General features: G+C 35.2%; 1 protein-coding gene across 1 annotated transcript in view; it reads left to right on the top strand.

Moving 5' to 3' along the window:
• The window catches only part of eIF2Balpha (eukaryotic translation initiation factor 2B subunit alpha), a 76,370-nt gene extending 59,980 nt beyond the window's left edge, over positions 1 to 16,390 (top strand). Inside the window, exons 6-8 of the mRNA XM_081748872.1 lie at positions 10,613 to 10,757; positions 11,256 to 11,381; positions 16,180 to 16,390. Of these exons, the coding sequence (XP_081604998.1) occupies positions 10,613 to 10,757; positions 11,256 to 11,381; positions 16,180 to 16,329 (421 nt within the window). The 3' untranslated portion in view covers positions 16,330 to 16,390. The remainder of the gene's footprint in view (positions 1 to 10,612; positions 10,758 to 11,255; positions 11,382 to 16,179) is intronic.
• The last annotated feature ends 2,266 nt before the right edge of the window (positions 16,391 to 18,656 follow it).

Here is an 18,656-nt window from a genome sequence, read left to right as displayed (position 1 = left end):
GCATTACTTTCGGAACGGTCCTCGTATAAGGGTTTATATGTAATATCAAACTCTTGCATGCACAATTCCTTTGTTTGTGTGACTGGTTTGCTGTAAAAACAAATGCTTCGTTCTTGCCTTATATTTCAGTAGATAGAAATCTGATTTTGGAATTCACAATTACAAATATGTGCGTAAACTATATGCAAAGCGTAAAATGGGAAGAAATTGTAAGAAATGTAATATGGAATTAATCGCAAATGTAATATGAAGTTAAATACACAAAACACGCCTATTTAAGTTTCTAATGCTCTGTAGAGTAAATAAATTACAATGATTCATAACAATAGCGTCGTGGGCGCCATTATTAGAACACCTGATATATATCCACGAAACCGATATTTTTACGCGTCGTTGGCAACATTGGTGTAGTTGAACATGCCCTAGTATTCTGTTCCTGCAACAGAGATAGTTTGTCCGAGCAGAGTTGCATATGTGCGAGTAGCAGTAAGGTAAAATGGCTGCCGTAATACAAAATCCTGCTAAATGTGAAGTGAGATTTGACATACGATTTCTGAATGCCAAAAGACACAATGCAGCTGACATCCATTGGGAATCGTGTGCCATTTACGGACCACCAATAATGAGTGAAGGGAAGATCAGGCAATGGTGCAGGGAGTTTCAGGAAGGGCGTTCAAATATTCATGACGATGAGCGTAGCGAAAGGCCTAGTGTTTAAACGAATGATCTGGTGGAACGCGTTAACGAGAAAGTGCGATCCAGTCGCCGGTTCACATTAACTGAACTTGCCAAAAACTTTCCAAAAGTATCTGCGAAAACAGTGGATTGAATTGTGACTGACAAGATGGGTTATTACAAACTACGAAGTGGGTGCTAAAATGATGATAGACGCTTACAGAGCAAAGACTATTAGCTGCACGTGATTTTCTTTCTTTTCTTTGTCTGCTGGATGGAGATGACCTCTTTTTTCACATAGTGACTGCTGGGGATGAAACCTGAATATCGTACGCCACTGGGAAGTCGAATCAGCAGTTAATCCAATGGCGGCACTCTGGTTCTCCTAAAGCGAGGAAATTCAAACACACCAGTTCACAAAATCATTCATAACACATAACATCAAAATCATAATCGTGTTTTGGGACCAAAAGGACGTGATTCTTCTGGAATTCCTGGAACCAGGACGAAAAATTACAGTAGATGTGTATTGTCAAACTGAATAATCTGCGACGTGCCATCCCAAATCGGCGGAGAGGAATGCTACGCTCTGATTTTTTTCTAATCCATGATGACGCCCGCCTACACACAGCTGCTCGTACTGTTACGGCAGCTCAAAGATTTCGATGGGAACTATTCAATCATCACTCTTTACAACTCCAACCTTGCCCCCAGTGATTTCCTTCCTTTTCTTTACGTGAAAAAAACGGCTTGCGTCGAAGCATTTCAACGACAGTGAAGTGCTCAAGACATGAGTTTTGAACTGGTTGCGCTTTCAGGTGGCAATTTTTGCACAGAGGGTATAGGGAATCTTTCCACGCTACCATAAATGTCTAGAGTTTCACGGTGACTACGTCAAAAAATTGCCAAATTATGTATTTGTATATATCAAGCACAACAACTTTCTTCTTCTATCATTTTCTCCTGCCTTTTTTTTTTCACACGCGTCTCGTATATATAAGTGAAGGTTATTAAGAATACTTTCTGAACAAGAATATACATTTATATAACACATTTGAATTTTTGGGATCTTTACTATATTGAGTTCTCAGTTATAGGGTGATTGGGCCGGTAGTGGACACCCTTAAGGCAATTTTGATTTTGATATTTTTTTGTCACTTGTGTTTTAATGTTACAGTGGTGGTTTTTATTCGGCTAAAGGAAAATCTCGTTCTCTTTCAATGCAACCATAGCTTTCATTCATAAAGGGAAGCAGTAAGAAAATATGCCAATATTTCATTGGTAAGAATGGCCAAGTGGTAGTAGTGGCCACATTTTTCTAGTTGTGGTCACTTTTATATTCAGTATTGGTCACACATTTTAGGTGACACTTATAGGTTCCTGTGTTTATTCGTATTACATTTTCTTGGTAAAATTTAATTTACATCGAAATGATCACTCCTCTAGTGTTATCAAAGCAATATTGTAACTAAGTAATATTATATAGCTACAATATTCAATGAAAATAAAGAATTGCATAAACATATAAAAGGAAACTACAATATGATTGCATTTTAAGTAAAATGTGACATTTATAAAAGAAAACATATGTAAACCTATAGTGAAGCTATGCTTTATATACCTTTACATTCATACATAAAGGTTCAATCTGGCAGAAAATCATAATTTAAGGGTCTTCCATGCAACGAAATTAAAGTACCACTAATTTTACAATTTTTCTGTAATATCTTTCGAAACAAACAAAAGAATTCGAGAAGTGGAAACGCGTGCGGTATAGAATATTATTTTGTATGTATATTATTCGTATGGATTTTGTGTATTATTCGATTTTTCTCCAAAACCGGTTTGTTTTTTCACTGAAACCTGTTTTGGTTTTCTCCAAAAAACTGCTCGGTTTTTCACCAAAGCCGGTCTTGATTTTCTCCGCTTTTCTCCAAAAACCTGTTCGTTTTTTCGCCGAAACCGGTTTTGGTTTTCTCCAAAAACCGGCTGTTTTTCACCGAAACCTGTGTTGTGTTACTTCTTATATTAATAGGTTACAGGTTCGGAAACAAGACGGTGTGCCCTCATAAGAATGTGTTCCGATGTATTTTCTTACAACTAATGTTACCTGTAGATTCCGGAGAATATTGATTTACAGATGCATCATTTTTTTCTTTAAACTTCCTGGCAATAAATCCCTTTCACAAAATATAGAAAGCAGAAGAATAAATAATTGTAGTTTTATATCTTTAGATAATTATTTTGTGATTTAAAATTGCACAAAATTATCTTTTAAAAATTATTTAATAGTCTTGTTTTACGACAATACACTATATATCTTCACTTACTTTCTTCTTCTTTAAACTTAATTACAAAAAATGTTCAAAGATTATTTATATCAGAAAAATAAGTTTACAATATGAACATGAGGTATTTAACAAATAGTAAACTTAAACCCAACAGTGCAGATATACATAACGTCGGCATATTGACATTAACATTGAAATAAAATGAACAAAGCAGTAGAAAACCTAAACCCAACAGCGCAGATAGACATAACGTCAGCATATTGAATAAACATAAACCAAGCATTCAACTGTCAACATTGAAAATAAAATGAACAACGCTGAAACGGTCCGTTACAGGTTGCGACGGGCTTCAAAAAAAAATTGTAGTGAACAATAAGAAAATACAATTTTTTTACATACACAGATTTATATAATACTGCTCTGGTAGTTCATTTTTACATTCTGGAGGGTAACGGCTCAAAACATCTGCTATGACGTTATCTTTTCCAGCAATGTGTTCGAACACCAAATCGAATCTTTGTAACTTTAAAATCAGTCTGGTAGTCCTAGGTTCTAGGTGCTTCAACGTAAATGCATGGGTTGCCGCAGCGTTATCACAATGGACAATAGTCCTTCGTCCTAAAAGATAACTTTGAAAATGTTCACAAAGATACAGAATAGCTGACAGTTCTAATTGAAACACTGATAATGATAATTCGTGCAATTTTAATCTCCGACTAGCATAGCCGATGATTGTTAATTCATTTGACGGCCCTTTATATTGAGCCAAGTATCCTGCCAAATTTTCAGAACTGGCATCACTAAAAAGATGAAATGGTAAGGAAAAGTCCGGCTGTCCTAACGCTGAAGGTTCACTTGCGAGAACTCGTAGTTTCATAAAAGAATTCATTGCAATTTCGTCAATAACAAAAGGTTTGTTTTTCTTCAATAAATCGAAGAGAGGAGCAGATAACTTCGAAAAATCTTTGATATGCTTATGGCGCCAACCTACGAGCCCAAGGAAGGATCTTAAGTGTTTCTTATTCTTAGGGATCGGAAAACATCGAATCGGTTCACTAGATTTAGGGTTAACTTTTATCTCATTCCCATTGACGATATGTCCTAAGAAATTGACCTCTTTCAACAAAAATTTGCACTTTTGATAATTTAATGAAAAATTTGCTTTTTCAAATATATTTAATACTGCTTCTAAATGCATAAAATGTTCCTCCAAAGACGATGAAAAACACAAAACATCATCTAGGTACACAATCACGTAAGATCTTGTTGACATATCGAAGAATCGATTCATTGTTTCCTGAAACACAGCTGGAGCAGATTTTAAACCCATAGGAAGTGCGAGCATGCAGTATTGTCGTCCTAAATAAACAAAGCTGGTACAAGGACGTGAAGAAGGATGCAATCGAATACCATAGTACCCAGAGGTACAATCAAAGGATGTAAAATAATTTGCTCCGGATAAACGAAATAATAGCTCATTAATAGGTTCAACCTGAACCTTCGGAGAAATTACTTTCAAATTTAATCCCCGCAAGTCCAAGACTGGTCGTACTCCTCCATTCGCCTTTCGGACACAATGAATGGGATTTCGATAAGGGGACGATCTTTCCTCCGCTATACCATGTTTCACCCATTTGTTTAATTCTTTCTCGAATTCGGCTCTCATAGCCTGAGGAATGTTATATATTCTTCCTACGACAGGTTCATTGTCGGTTAGTTCAATCTTATATAAATTTGTTTTTATAGGACGTGGGTAATCAGTAAAAAGATGACGATATCTCACAAGTAATGTAAATAATCTCTGTTTAGTTTCCTCATCTATATCAGTTCTGTCATAAATAAAAGTTCGTAATTCATCTTCAGAGATACTAGGTTCTGGTGGAACTTCTTTATCTAAATTGTCAAAGATTTCACTTCTTTCTAACTTATCCATAGTATCAGTGTCAGTTACCACAGAGAGGCAGACACAAGCTGGTTTGTTTAAAGTCAGAATAATCGAATTTCCTTTGCTATCAGTCAGACTTAAATGTTGCTTCTCTATATTTAGCACGGCATGAAATTTCTGTAGAAATGGACTCCCAAATAATAAGTCTGGACACATCGATTTTACTACAAAGACAGGGACTTCAAATAAATGGTTATTAATATTAAAAGTTAATAATTGTCTGCCCTTAACCTGAAAGTTTTCTTTTCCGGCAAATGCTTTCAATGTAATTTGTCCATATGGCTTTAGTTTCGCAGATGGAAATTTTTGTTGAATCTGTTTCCAAATTCGATCACTGATTAAATTTAACTCAGCTCCAGAATCAATAATAGCAGTAAGGTTTAGTGTTCCTAAACTGCAGGAAATAGAAGGGGAAGGATAACAATATTCATCTTTAGTAATAAGAGATTCGTTATCCAACTCGTCTATAACGAAAGAAACTGTATATTTTAAGTTAGTTTCGGTATCGTCCAGCTTATCAGAATTACTATCACAGGATCTCGCAATATCATACTTTTGCATTAATTGTTTCCGTTTCTCATCTGAACAGTGATACAACTTTAAATTCTTAAAATTGTGGGTTCCAAGGTTTTCTCCTGTTAGAGTTCTTAAAACTGCACAATTTTTCAATATCCTGACTATAAGATAAGGTCCAACATATGTATTGGCATATTTATGCGTGCGATGTATATTAGCAACTGATGGAGTATGTGTTTTTATCATCACCAGATCGTTTTCATGTAACTGAGTTTGACGCGGATCCAGGGGTGGATGTTCTTTTCTAGAATTAATCTCAATTAACAACTGTTTATCTTGGGGCTCAATTTTTGATAACTCCTGAGGCCAAGGAAAATTTCTTTTAAAGGAATCGGTTGCCGAATATGAGAGAAATAACTCGGATGGACTCCGATTAATTGCTGAACACAGAGAATTATTCAAAAGATCCTGAACTTCTTTAATTGATTTACTCCACTTAGTGTGATCATTCTCGCATTTCAGGCGTAAAAGACGATTTAATTCACGATGTCTCCGCTCTACTAATCCATTCGCATGTGGAGAATAGGCAGAAGTTGTATGAGGCTGAATATTATGCATTTTGCAGAATTCTCTAAATGTTTTCGAAGTAAATTGACTCCCTTTGTCTGTAATGATATCGCGTGGATACGGAAAATTATGAAAGTAAGCTCTTTCTAATACTTGAATTATTTCTCTAGTATTAGCTTTTCTTAACGGATAGAAACTTATAAATCGAGTATTTACGTCAATGATTGAAAGTATATAATAATAACCATAACTACCAGGAAGTTTACCCACTAAATCTATACAAAGTTTTTCATGGGGTTTCTCTGCATCGATATGGTAATTTTCGCTCATTATCTTTCGGTTTCTAAATTTGGTATGAGCACACTTTAAACAGTCATTTATACAAGAGGTAATATCTCTTTTCTGTCCTCGCCAGAAGAAAATTGGCCTAGTAAAAGCAAAACATTTTTTTACACCAAAATGACCTCGTTCATGAATTTTAGTTACAACTTCTTTAGCCAAGGATTTCGGTATCACCAATAACCAACGAAACGTTTTGCCGTCTTTTACAAAAACCAAGTTTTCAACTACAGTAATATTGTTAATATTTCGGTTGTTTTCTAGTAAATCAATTAATTTCTTACAATAAGTGTCTTGCTTCTGATGTTCAGAAATTTTGTCTGCTGAAATAATCTCATTTTCTTCCTGCAATACAAAATTTAGTGATTTAGGTTCTGTTTCCAAAGAAGGGCAAAGTCCTGTATCATCGCAACCCTCTCCCCCTTCTAGATTGAGTTGCGAGACTCGTTTCCCATTATAGTTTCATTAGGTGAAACAGCCAAGTTAACTTCTCGAGTAACTACTAAGTTAGCAGTATCTGTTTGTGTCTCAGCAGTTCTTTGGTTTCGTCGATTTCGTATAAAAGGTTTTCTCCTTCCGTACCATATCCCTGATCCACCCGGGACTCTATCATTATTTCTACCATAATACTGGGGATTATTTCGTATATTCCAACTAGAAGTATTAAATGTTTGGACTGCGTTTTCATTTTGGTCGGTCTGCTGATTCACCCGCGCAAGCCGTACGTAAGGTTTCCCGTTATTATTAGATTGGTTTCTAGCAGCATTGTTTTCACCAGAACTAATACTTGCAAGTCTCAATAGTAAATCCTCTACGGAAGTAACTGGAACAACTCTCAACAAACGGGACTCATCTCGTGGTAGACACGTTAAAAGCAGGTCAACCAGTTCTTTCTCGTTGTATTCTTCTGCCACGCTGTTATATTTCTCTACCAAATGCCACGCAAACTCCATTACTGACGGATACTTTGACCTGTCATACCTGGTGAAAAGCAATTGACGCTTTTGCTCACGCTCCAGCACCGGTGACATGTATTGAGCCTTGAAGTGTTTTACAAAATCCTCATATGTCAAGATGTCTTTGGAGATACTACGAAACCAACCACTAGCGGCGCGCATTAAACACTGAGGTACTAAAACAAGCTTGTCTTCATTGGATAAATTAAAAATTTTAGAATACCTCTCGAACTCATCCAAAAATTTTCTGGCAGTTCCAGGGGTCAATTGACCTCCAAAACGAGGAAAACTCTGTATATCTTTTGGTTTTAATGTGTTCCCTTTAATCTGTTGTTCCTTCGGTAAGACGCTAATTCTGTTTATATTAGGGTTAATATGATCAACGTCACTACTATCGTAATTATTAGCAGGTAATGTCGAAATACAAGGCGATATACTACTAACAGTAGTTACTGTTGAAGTTGTAGTAGTAAAATTTGTAGTCAACGTAGGAACGTGAATTTCGCCTATGTTAAATGGAATTGATCGTATTGTTTCACAACTTCGACCTACAGTTTCCTCACGCAATTTAACCATTTCAATTTTTAATTCGGTATATTTCACATTAAGATCGGCATATTTCTTTTCCCCATCTATCGTGAATTTACGTAAATTATCTTTCGTAATTGTATTTTCATCTTGTAATGCTTGTAAATCTTTCCGTATTTCAGAGTACTGTTTTCTGTCTTCAACAGCATTTTCCTTTAGCTGTATTATTTCTGCTTCTTGCAGTCTCACTACCGAACTGACAGCCTCAATCTTTTCTTCCATTCGAGTAGTTTCCGTTTTTAGATCTTTGTGCCACTCTTCCCGGATTGTTCTAAACTCCTCTTTCATCTCCGATCTAATAGCTGCTTGCTCCTGTTTCATGTCCATAAACATGTTTTCCATTCTACATAATTTCGACAATATTATTTGTAATGTGCTTTCCTGTGTTTGCCCTGATAACGTACTTTCACTATTATTATTGTTTTTCTCGACTACGTCTTCATTAGCATCAATCATGTTTGTTTCTGATCGAGATGTATTGACGTTAATAGGGCTATTCAAATTGCTTGACGCGTTACTCGCAGACAAACGCAGGATGGGCACAGTTTCGGGTGCACTATTTTCATTCTTGCACTGGGGACATAGCCATTCCACTTCACTGTGACTTAAAGCATTAAAGTCTTCGTTAGGTATATTCATGCAGTCGAAGTGGTACCAAGACTCACAACGACTACACATTATAGAATTTACAGTTTCGTTACTTGATGATAAACTAGAACTCGACTCACAACACGCGTACTCACTATCCTGCCTATTAGCACTAGAAAGTTTATTGCCTCTCAATGCCATTTTTGCTTTCATACAATACCCCGGAATCCTAAGTAAACACTAGTGTAGTATTCAATTAGTTAGAACTTAAACACTTCTTCGACGACAATACAACTCCCGTCTTAGTTTCTTAATCACAAAATTGTTGCCAAACAACCTGAAAAATCCTGTTCACAGTCGCCATTTTGTTGTGTTACTTCTTATATTAATAGGTTACAGGTTCGGAAACAAGACGGTGTGCCCTCATAAGAATGTGTTCCGATGTATTTTCTTACAACTAATGTTACCTGTAGATTCCGGAGAATATTGATTTACAGATGCATCATTTTTTTCTTTAAACTTCCTGGCAATAAATCCCTTTCACAAAATATAGAAAGCAGAAGAATAAATAATTGTAGTTTTATATCTTTAGATAATTATTTTGTGATTTAAAATTGCACAAAATTATCTTTTAAAAATTATTTAATAGTCTTGTTTTACGACAATACACTATATATCTTCACTTACTTTCTTCTTCTTTAAACTTAATTACAAAAAATGTTCAAAGATTATTTATATCAGAAAAATAAGTTTACAATATGAACATGAGGTATTTAACAAATAGTAAACTTAAACCCAACAGTGCAGATATACATAACGTCGGCATATTGACATTAACATTGAAATAAAATGAACAAAGCAGTAGAAAACCTAAACCCAACAGCGCAGATAGACATAACGTCAGCATATTGAATAAACATAAACCAAGCATTCAACTGTCAACATTGAAAATAAAATGAACAACGCTGAAACGGTCCGTTACACCTGTTTCAGATTTTTAAAAAAACCGGTTTGATTTTTCACCAAAACCGGTCTTGTTTTTTCTAAAACAGGTTCGTTTTTTCACTAAACCGGTTTGGGTATTCTCCGGTTTTTTCAGAAATCGGTTCGGTTTTTCACCGAAACTGGTTTCGGCGAAAACTTTTGGAAAACACATAAAACTATTTCTATTTCTGTGGAAACGGAATCTGTTTTCGGAGAACAAAGAAACACTATTCTGGTCAGAAATAGAACCAATTTCGGAGAAAACCGGAACCTGTTTTGAAGGAAACCGAAACCGGATCCGTTGAAAAAAACGAACCTGTTTTGGAAGAAACCGAAACCGGTTTTGGTGAAAAACCGTTTTTTTTGAAAATTTTCAAAAACAAAAAAAACTGCTTTTATGCCCATCACTAATTTTTATTCTGGTTATTTCTATGCCCACTACTGAAATTGTGCTTTTAATTATGGTCACCTAGTGTGACCGTTACTAAAAAAGTAGTCATTTTTATGTTTTAGTAGTGGTCAGACATACAACTCTCGTCTGCAACAATTTAAGCGTAAAAAGTAAATATATTTTTGAAATAACTGATCATTATTGAATTCTTACATATTAAAAGATTCAAAGTACGTATAAAATAAACTAGACATAGTTGAATAAATCGAACGGTTTGCTTACCTTAAAAATTTGGAAAAATTCTCCACATACACATAAACAACCTCTTCTAGACTCGTACTTCAACTAAAAAAAGCTATGCATTGGGGATGCAGTATACAGAAAGGGTAATAGGCATTACAGTAAAAATGAAAAATTAAAGCTTATTGGCTAATACGAATCTGGACTTAAATTTATTGTCTTAGGTGACCACTACTGAAAGGGTGACCACTACTGGCCGTCATCCTAGTGTGAGATACGGAGTTCACTTGAATTTTACTTTTTCTGTTATTTTTGGACTAATGTTCAGTAGGGCATACTTCCAGACCACGTTTGAGAAGCGCTGTTCTAGATACTTAAAAAAAAAAAAGTTGATGCAACAAGATTTTGACAGTAGGTGTACGTATATTCGTAGTAAGAATATGTTGAAATAATTTCTTTCTATAAATATTCTAGTTTGTCTCCTTTTCTAAATGCCTATGCAAGATAAAAATGTCGATATTATATTTCCCAGAGTTCGTATGGCGAAAGAGCTGGAGGAATTGGGTATCCCGTGCACTGTTATTCTGGATTCGGCTGTAGGTTACGTTATGGAAGAAGTGGATCTTGTCATGGTGGGAGCTGAAGGTGTTGTGGAAAGCGGGGGCATCATTAACAAGGTAATGCAATCAGAAGTAGCAGTACATTAAAATGTTGCTTGTTACGTTTTGAAATTTTGGAACTGCAGAACTATTTGAATAGTAGTGTGTAGGACAGGAAAGAAAACGTATGAAATAATGTTATGGAAATTCCAGAGATAATATATGCTTTTTTTAAATAATACATTTTGCCTTTTTTTATCTCCTTAATTTCTGAATGATCCTTCTCTATCAATGCCTTCTTAGGAATTATATATCGATAATTGCATTGTTTTTGTTAACTTTTGTGTTTCGGAGAAGTTATTCCACATTGTATAGAATTTTTGTATTTTGTACTAGACAGAAAGTTCACGTAGTTTAAGGAATTATATTGGTTTTATCTAGCTTAAGATACTTGATACGAGCGATGTAAACAAGAGGAAAGGCAATCAGCTTAAAAATAGAGCATACTTAATGTATTATGAGAAGAAAAATTCACTCGTACAATATGTGTAATAAAATCTTCCTTTTTCTTTTTAGATCGGTAGTTATACAATGGCGTTATGTGCAAGAGAAATGAAGAAACCATTTTATGTGTTAGCAGAAAGTTTCAAATTTGTACGTTTGTATCCATTGAACCAGCATGATCTACCGGACGAATTTAAGGTAATATATTAATACTATTATATATTTCTTTACAACATGTGTAGACCAGAATATGTGTTAATAAGATGTTTATGCAATACAGGAACAACAAAGTATTAAAGATAATCTTATCTACATCCCTTAGTAGATGAAAAATAACTGAAACATCGCATGAAACACATTTTCAAAATTCGAAATTAATTAATTGCTATGCTCCAAGTCCAGAAAAAACAATATTTCAAAATCCTGATTTCTTCATTGGAACGTCTTGAGGTTACGAATATTCGCTGTTGGTTTCTCACTAAATCCTCGATGAATGAGACATCTAACCACTATCAGAAGAATAACAAATGAAATATAAATGAAAAGCTATTATTTCTGATCACTTCATGTGCATTTACATATATATTCATGTGCATGTGAAGTTTGTGAAGAGTAATTGCTAGCGAGAGTAGCTTTCAGTAATTCTTGAAACCACTTGTTCCTAACATTATATATAACCTTAATAATATATATATAACCTTACGTTAAACAAACACTAATGAAGAAGCAAATAATTATAATAAGTATAACTAGTATAAAGAGCACTGGGGTCCTATAGCTACCATTAGCAAGTATAAAGAGTATTTACACTGAGAAAAGTACATATAATATACACAGAGAACTGTAGTTTATGTGAACATTAGCTCCATATGCGAAACAACTTAATTATTCCTTTGAAGAGTTCTTAGCAACTTACAAGAAATTATTCGTTCTGACTATTTTGAATATGGCAAAAATGTAGCGACTGCGAGGTCGAAGTTATGATATTTTGTTAATTATGTTCTTAATTTTTGTTAATATTGTTAGTTTTAACACATTATTCCAGTCTTTGTCTAGATGTGCGTTCAGCTGTAGATTTTTAAGACCTGTAGCTTGCTTCAAATACATGAAGTCCTATGCAATGTCACATATCATATTCTGTGTGTTTTGGTGCTTCGATAATCCTAATATGGTTGTGCTACGTTCCGTGGAGTCATTAATTTGCTCCTTCATTCTGGTGCTGTTTCGTTTAGTCATGTCTATGTAAAAATTGTTATATTCACATTTTACTTCGTATTAGCTGGGTCGAGCGGAAAACAATGATAGGGTCTTAGAAATGGTAGGGGAGAAAATAACATTTTTTTAAAAAGATATTATTAAGAACAAGAGAAACTGATTAGGACATTGGCTAAGAAGGAATTGTATCATGAGGGATGTGCTAGAGGGTATGGAGGCAGGAAAGAGAGGGAGGGGGCGAAGGAGACTACAATGAATGGATATCAAAACAGAAAAATCATACGTGTAGACGAAGAGGTTAATGGAAGACCATGGAGCATGGAAGCTTGTCAGTTGCGGCAAGTGACCTGCCAATAGTGGCAGAATACCTATGATGATTTTGGATGTAAATTACTTTCTGCAGAATAATTCTTGTAAATATGAGAGTTTTTTTCTTTTAATATGCAGTTTCAGAATAAATTCTATTTTTTTTTTTGGTAGCGGGGGGGGAGGTATTTTTATAATCTGTATGACATGCATAGAAACAATGGGAAGGAAATCCATTAAGAATCATTCATTACTTTTGTCGTGTTTTTGCTATGAAAGTACTTTGAGCTGAATGCTATTTTTCTAAAATGTATTGATAATAATTACTAGTTTTCCTAATTATAAATAAAGTCAGTTTCTCTATATCAACCTAAGTGGAAGCCAATTTGTAGGTCGTCAAAAAACATATTTATCCTAACACTAGCCTTAAGTTTGAATGCGCAAATTTTTGTGGACATAAATATTAGTTTTTTATCCCGTGTAGCCGGTAGAAATTAATCAACTTTGTTGCTCTACTATCTATAGAAATCCAACTGCCAGAAACATTTATGTCTACGTAAAATCTACACATCAAACTTAGTTCAGATAAAGTTCTGAATAATGTGTTTAAACTAACATTATTGACAAAAATAAAAAATATAATTAACAAGATTTCATAATTTCCTCCTCGTAGTCATCACAAAAAATGTTGCCACGATCAGACTCATCAAAATGATTTTTTTAAAAAATAGTTGAGAACTCTTCGAAGAGGAAATCAGATTGTTTTAAACATGGACGTAGTGTTTGCATAAACTTCATTTCTGTGTATATGTGCCATACTCCATTCATGAACCCAAGAACCTCAAATTCGGTGGAGCGGTCCACGAGGAAAACATTCTTACATTTAATTTTTGTTTATATTTCCCCCCCCCCCCCCCCGAAACGGAAATGTTCAAAAACGCTGGGACATATTTTATCCTATCTTAACCCTTTCAGCAGATACCCTCACAATTGTGAGTGCAGAACACACTACTTAGAAACGTTGTGATTTCCAATATACTCAACAGATGGCAATTCAGTATCTGACAACTTATTCAGACACTCACAAAGTGCTTGTACCTAATTTGTGTTCTAAAATCCTTTGATTGGCATTTTTGACAACTGAAAGTAGCATTCACAACTGTGAGGATATCTACTGAAAGGGTTAATGACGGGCTCTTGATATACTCAATTTTTCACATAAATTAGGACTCCCTGCTCCCCATAGGATATACATTTTAATCAAAGTAATATGATAAAAACCCAGTTCGAGGTAGTTTATAACTATGTCTAAAAATTAATTTCAAACGGATGACTTGTTTTCCCGCGGTTCTGTCACAAACAATATCACTATCTCTTTTATATTAGATTTATTTATTTTTAACATCTCATGATTATGCTCCGAGACTAAGGAAGACGGTGACGATTAATGAAATAAATGGTGGAATAAAGAAAGTGACAGGAAGGGAAATAAACCCGAAAAAACCCACGAACACAGTGTTTGTCCATCACATAGCCAACCGTGCGAGAGCTGGGATCGAAGCAGGGACCCCAGGCACCAGAGGTAAGTGTCGTACCACTTAGTCACCGCGGCTCCCACACATTTTTAATAAAACGTGTGGCAGTTATCATCACTAGTGAGAGAACATTGGAAAACAATAACGTATTTGGCACATGTGTTCAAGGAAAAAAATTGTCAGTTAATAATAAAAATGGACTCGGGGCCGCGGTGGCTCAGTGGTACAGCGTTCACCTGGTGCATGGGGTCCTTGGTTCGATCCCAGCTCGTGCCAAGTGAGCTTTGTGGTGGACAAACAGCTCACTGTGTGTGAGTTTTCTCAAGGCTCTCCCATTTCCTCCCACTTTCTTAATTCCACTATTTCATTCGTTTCTCATCATCACGTCTCCTTTAGCCTAGCCGGCATAACCGTGGGACGTAAAACTCAAAGATTTCATTTCATTTCATAAAAATGGCCTTATTAACCCTGTGAAAAATTTTCAGTGATCCCATCATCGGCCACGATGTACGGAGAAAAAGTAATGTAAAAAAGAAACAGAAAAGTACTTGAAAATTTTTCACAGGATAAAAATACATAAATTCAATGGTTTTTTTTTTTTTTTTTTTTTTTTTTTTTTGTAATAAAGTGCCATACAATTTCTTTATTACTATGTCAATTACCTCCCTCTAAGAAATACAAGCTGATAACACGAATATGTATGTATTGGCATGTAACTTACTCCTGTATAAAGTTATGTAAAATTACAAATTCAGATTTTTTTAATCTTAGTAATTAATCTGATCAGAATAATTTATAACTAGTATGTGCATCATTTCTAGGAATATACATTTAAGTGCTAAAAGTCGTAGGATAGCTGTAGGCAACTTGGTGAGGCCGCAGGAATATCGCGGAAATCTGTTCGTACGGCGCAAAGCAGTTTCAGTGCTGTTAGTTGGACTTTTGTGCGTTCAGTAAAAGCGTCGTGTACTGTGATGACAGGAACTCGATGGAAATTATTAGCATTTGTGCGCGTGATGATAGTTGCTGCTAGACAACTGGGGCATTCGATTTCGGAAGTCATCCGGATCAAAGGTGCCTGAATTCATGAGGTCGGCGCTCGTGAGTTTGGAAGTCAGTGAGATCTCACCCTTACGAAATGAGTCCCCTAGATTTCCGGACATGAACGTTATCAAGTACATATGGGATACATCGAATGGGCCATTCGTGCCGAGGATACTTCAACTGCAACAACACCGAAGTTTGGACAACAACTGAGGCTGCGTGGCTGAACATCTCTCCAGCGTACTCCCAGCGACTTCTCACGACTCTGTCACATCGAGTTGCTGCACTTCGCCGTGCTCTATAAGGTCACACATGTTACGTATTAAGTACATATCCCGTGTCTTTTGACATATGTCTATCCTGTTAGGAGAACTTAAACATATATAAAATCTGCTACTTAAGTATGAATTGTTTTACATATACAGTACATAAATAAATAATTGTTGAGCGAGAGAAAAAAGAACTATCAGTTATTGGCAATGAATGAGATATTTGTAGTGCCATGAATATTAGTTTTTCTCAAAACTACGCATTATAATTTACCCTCAAGCACGTAATTGTGTTCAGCTCAAATGCATCTATCGATTGATATGTCCCATCTGTGGTTAAAGTTTAAAGAGTAAATGATAATTTTGTGCTATATCTCATTAAACATATTGTATATTGTCATCCTGCTAGTATCATAATGAAAAGCTTGATTAGTGCATACTTCAGTATCAGTTACATCTTAATAGGTGATGTAGTTGATTGAAAAGTAGACACACAGCTTATAATTTCGCTGGATTTATATCCACACAAATATCAAGAGTATCTACTTAGGTATAACGAATTAACACGTCACGGAAATGTCTTTAATCGTATTAATCAGTGAATTTTAACTTCTTTCTTTTTTCCAGTATACGGCTAGCAAATTACGTAACGATTTAAGTAAGGAGCATCCAATGGTAGATTACACACCACCAGCATACATTACTTTATTATTCACGGACCTAGGAATTTTAACGCCGTCGGCTGTGAGTGATGAACTAATAAAACTGTATTTGTGAAAATCTTGCTGTATTGATGTACACAGAAAATAATAAAAACAATAAAATTTGTACTCTTACATTTATGAATAATTGATTTCTGAATTACAGTAACTACAAAATGTGGGTAGTAGACCACAATTGATTGTTTTTTCAAAACCTTGGCCGATCTTTCCGTGACATTCTGTGCTCTCATATAGGTAGGATTGAAAAAAAGGAATAATTCATTCTTTTTATCAGAAGGCTACGTTAGAATATATTTGACTACTATGTAATTTCTTCTGAGGCTGGTTCCGAAACAACATAGGTAACCTGTGTAATAATGCAAAATTCGGAATAAAATATAATATTTGGTAGTGTAATTTCATCTGGAACAATCGCCCAAGCTATAATTGCAATGTCTTTTACTGGAGATGAACATTTGAGTAAGGTTGCACCCATTGTTTCACTATGGTACAGCAATTTGTTATCGGTAACGAGGAGATATTGGACATGACAGTGTTTTTTGCCCAAGACTGAATTTACTGAAAACGCGCATATAGGTTTCCAGCAATCCATATACCATTTACAAGAGACGTACTCCGTAAGTAAGATTAGTGTGTGTACGCACTTACTGACTTTATATTCTTGTGCCAGTAGTGGGTCGGATGCGTACTTCCTGATTTTTAATAACTTCGTCAATCAATTAGACTGTGAAAGCTCTACTGAGGGTTACTTCCAGTAAGACGATGCGACCTTTCATGTATCAGCACGAAGTTGTTAACCGATACCTTCTGTACCACAGCACCACGTCAATGAGTATCTACAGAAGGGGGTACAGTATCATGCATAACTATAGGGAATCACAGACATGGATATGTGTTGGGCTTTGTTTCAGTCGGTCCAATAGTAAGTGTATTATTGGTGATTCCATGTAATCTACTTTAAAATAATAATAAATAAATTAAATTTACGCACTGCTGTTTGTGACAATTGCGTCAAGAAAAACAGTGTAAGTTAAATGAAATTTATATCACATATTCGTTACATGGCTATAAAGAAATTATTATAATTTCAGAACTACCCGTGACAAATCAGTATAGCATGAAGTCTTCGAATTTTGTGAAGGAAGAATATAACCTAGGCATCTAGCCCTACATTTTCTCTGATGTAGCAGCAATCACTGGTAAGGTTGCCCTCAATACGTCGGAGCCAAGATCATATATTGTACCCAATGGTTCCCCACACCATATCAGATGCTGGAAGACTGCGCTCACCACGATAGTTTCTAATCCATATACGGCCATTACTGTAGGATAGGTTGAAGCCCGACTCGTCCAGTGGTCTAACTGGAAATAAATTACTACCGGTATGCTCGTATGTACAGACTTACGTTAGGTTTACTTATTTCTACTATCCATTTCATACAGATAGGCCCCTGACTTCGCGGTGCTGCCCTGACGTTCACTCAAAACTTACATTGCATTGTCGTACCTTGTTAGAATTGTTGGAATGTTGTCTTTTCAATACTTAAGACATAAAAATTTTCTTTCTACTGTGTAGTGAGAAACAAATATGAATTAATGAAAAAGTGCATATTTTATCGTACTTTTTTGGTAGACTAATGTTTATAGGACTATATCTCGGAAAGGAGATCACATGAAATAATTTCCTGTGCATGATATGTAGGTGCATCTATTACCTGGAAGTTCTGAAAATTTCATTACTCAACACGTAGTAATTTTCTTGTTATTCAGTAAAAAGTGAGACATCATTATCTCTGAATTGCTGCTGTATATTATCAATCTGAAAAAAAAAAAAAAAAAAAAAACTTTTAGAAAGATCTTAAAGTACCTTTTTCAACCAAACTGTTTCGATTTGTTTTAAAAGATAAACAATAACAAATATGACATTATGATTTTCTCTGCTCTGCGCCTTTCGCTATCGCAGGTTATTCAGAGTACCACGTTGCCACATTTTCCTGGCGCGTATACACTCTCAGCCTGACGGGTATTGAAACTTGTCACTCACAGTGTCCATCACTTTGCAGACGTATTTTTAAAATTTCATATCTCCAAAGATTTTAAACTAATTTCTGAGAAATTAACAGGGTATACAGTAAACGTATCTATTGTTTAAAATTAGAGAAACGAACTGTTTACCTTGTTTAGATTTGCATGTGATGGACCTCGATTTTTTTTTTTTTTTGTCATTTTTTTCTCTTACTGCACGCAGTACAAAATGCATTTGCACCGAAACAAATACACTCACGAAGTTTATGATATGATATAATCTTAGTTGATATGTAATATTGAGTTTACACTTCACAGAAAATGTTTTCAGATCTAGGAGTCCCAGTCTTTCTCTTT

Source organism: Thermobia domestica, chromosome 2 (assembly GCF_964235325.1).
Source record: "Thermobia domestica chromosome 2, izTheDome1.hap1.1, whole genome shotgun sequence".
Lineage (NCBI taxonomy): Eukaryota > Metazoa > Arthropoda > Insecta > Zygentoma > Lepismatidae > Thermobia > Thermobia domestica.
Note: the sequence above shows the minus strand (reverse complement) of the source record. Positions and strands in the feature narration are given on the sequence as shown.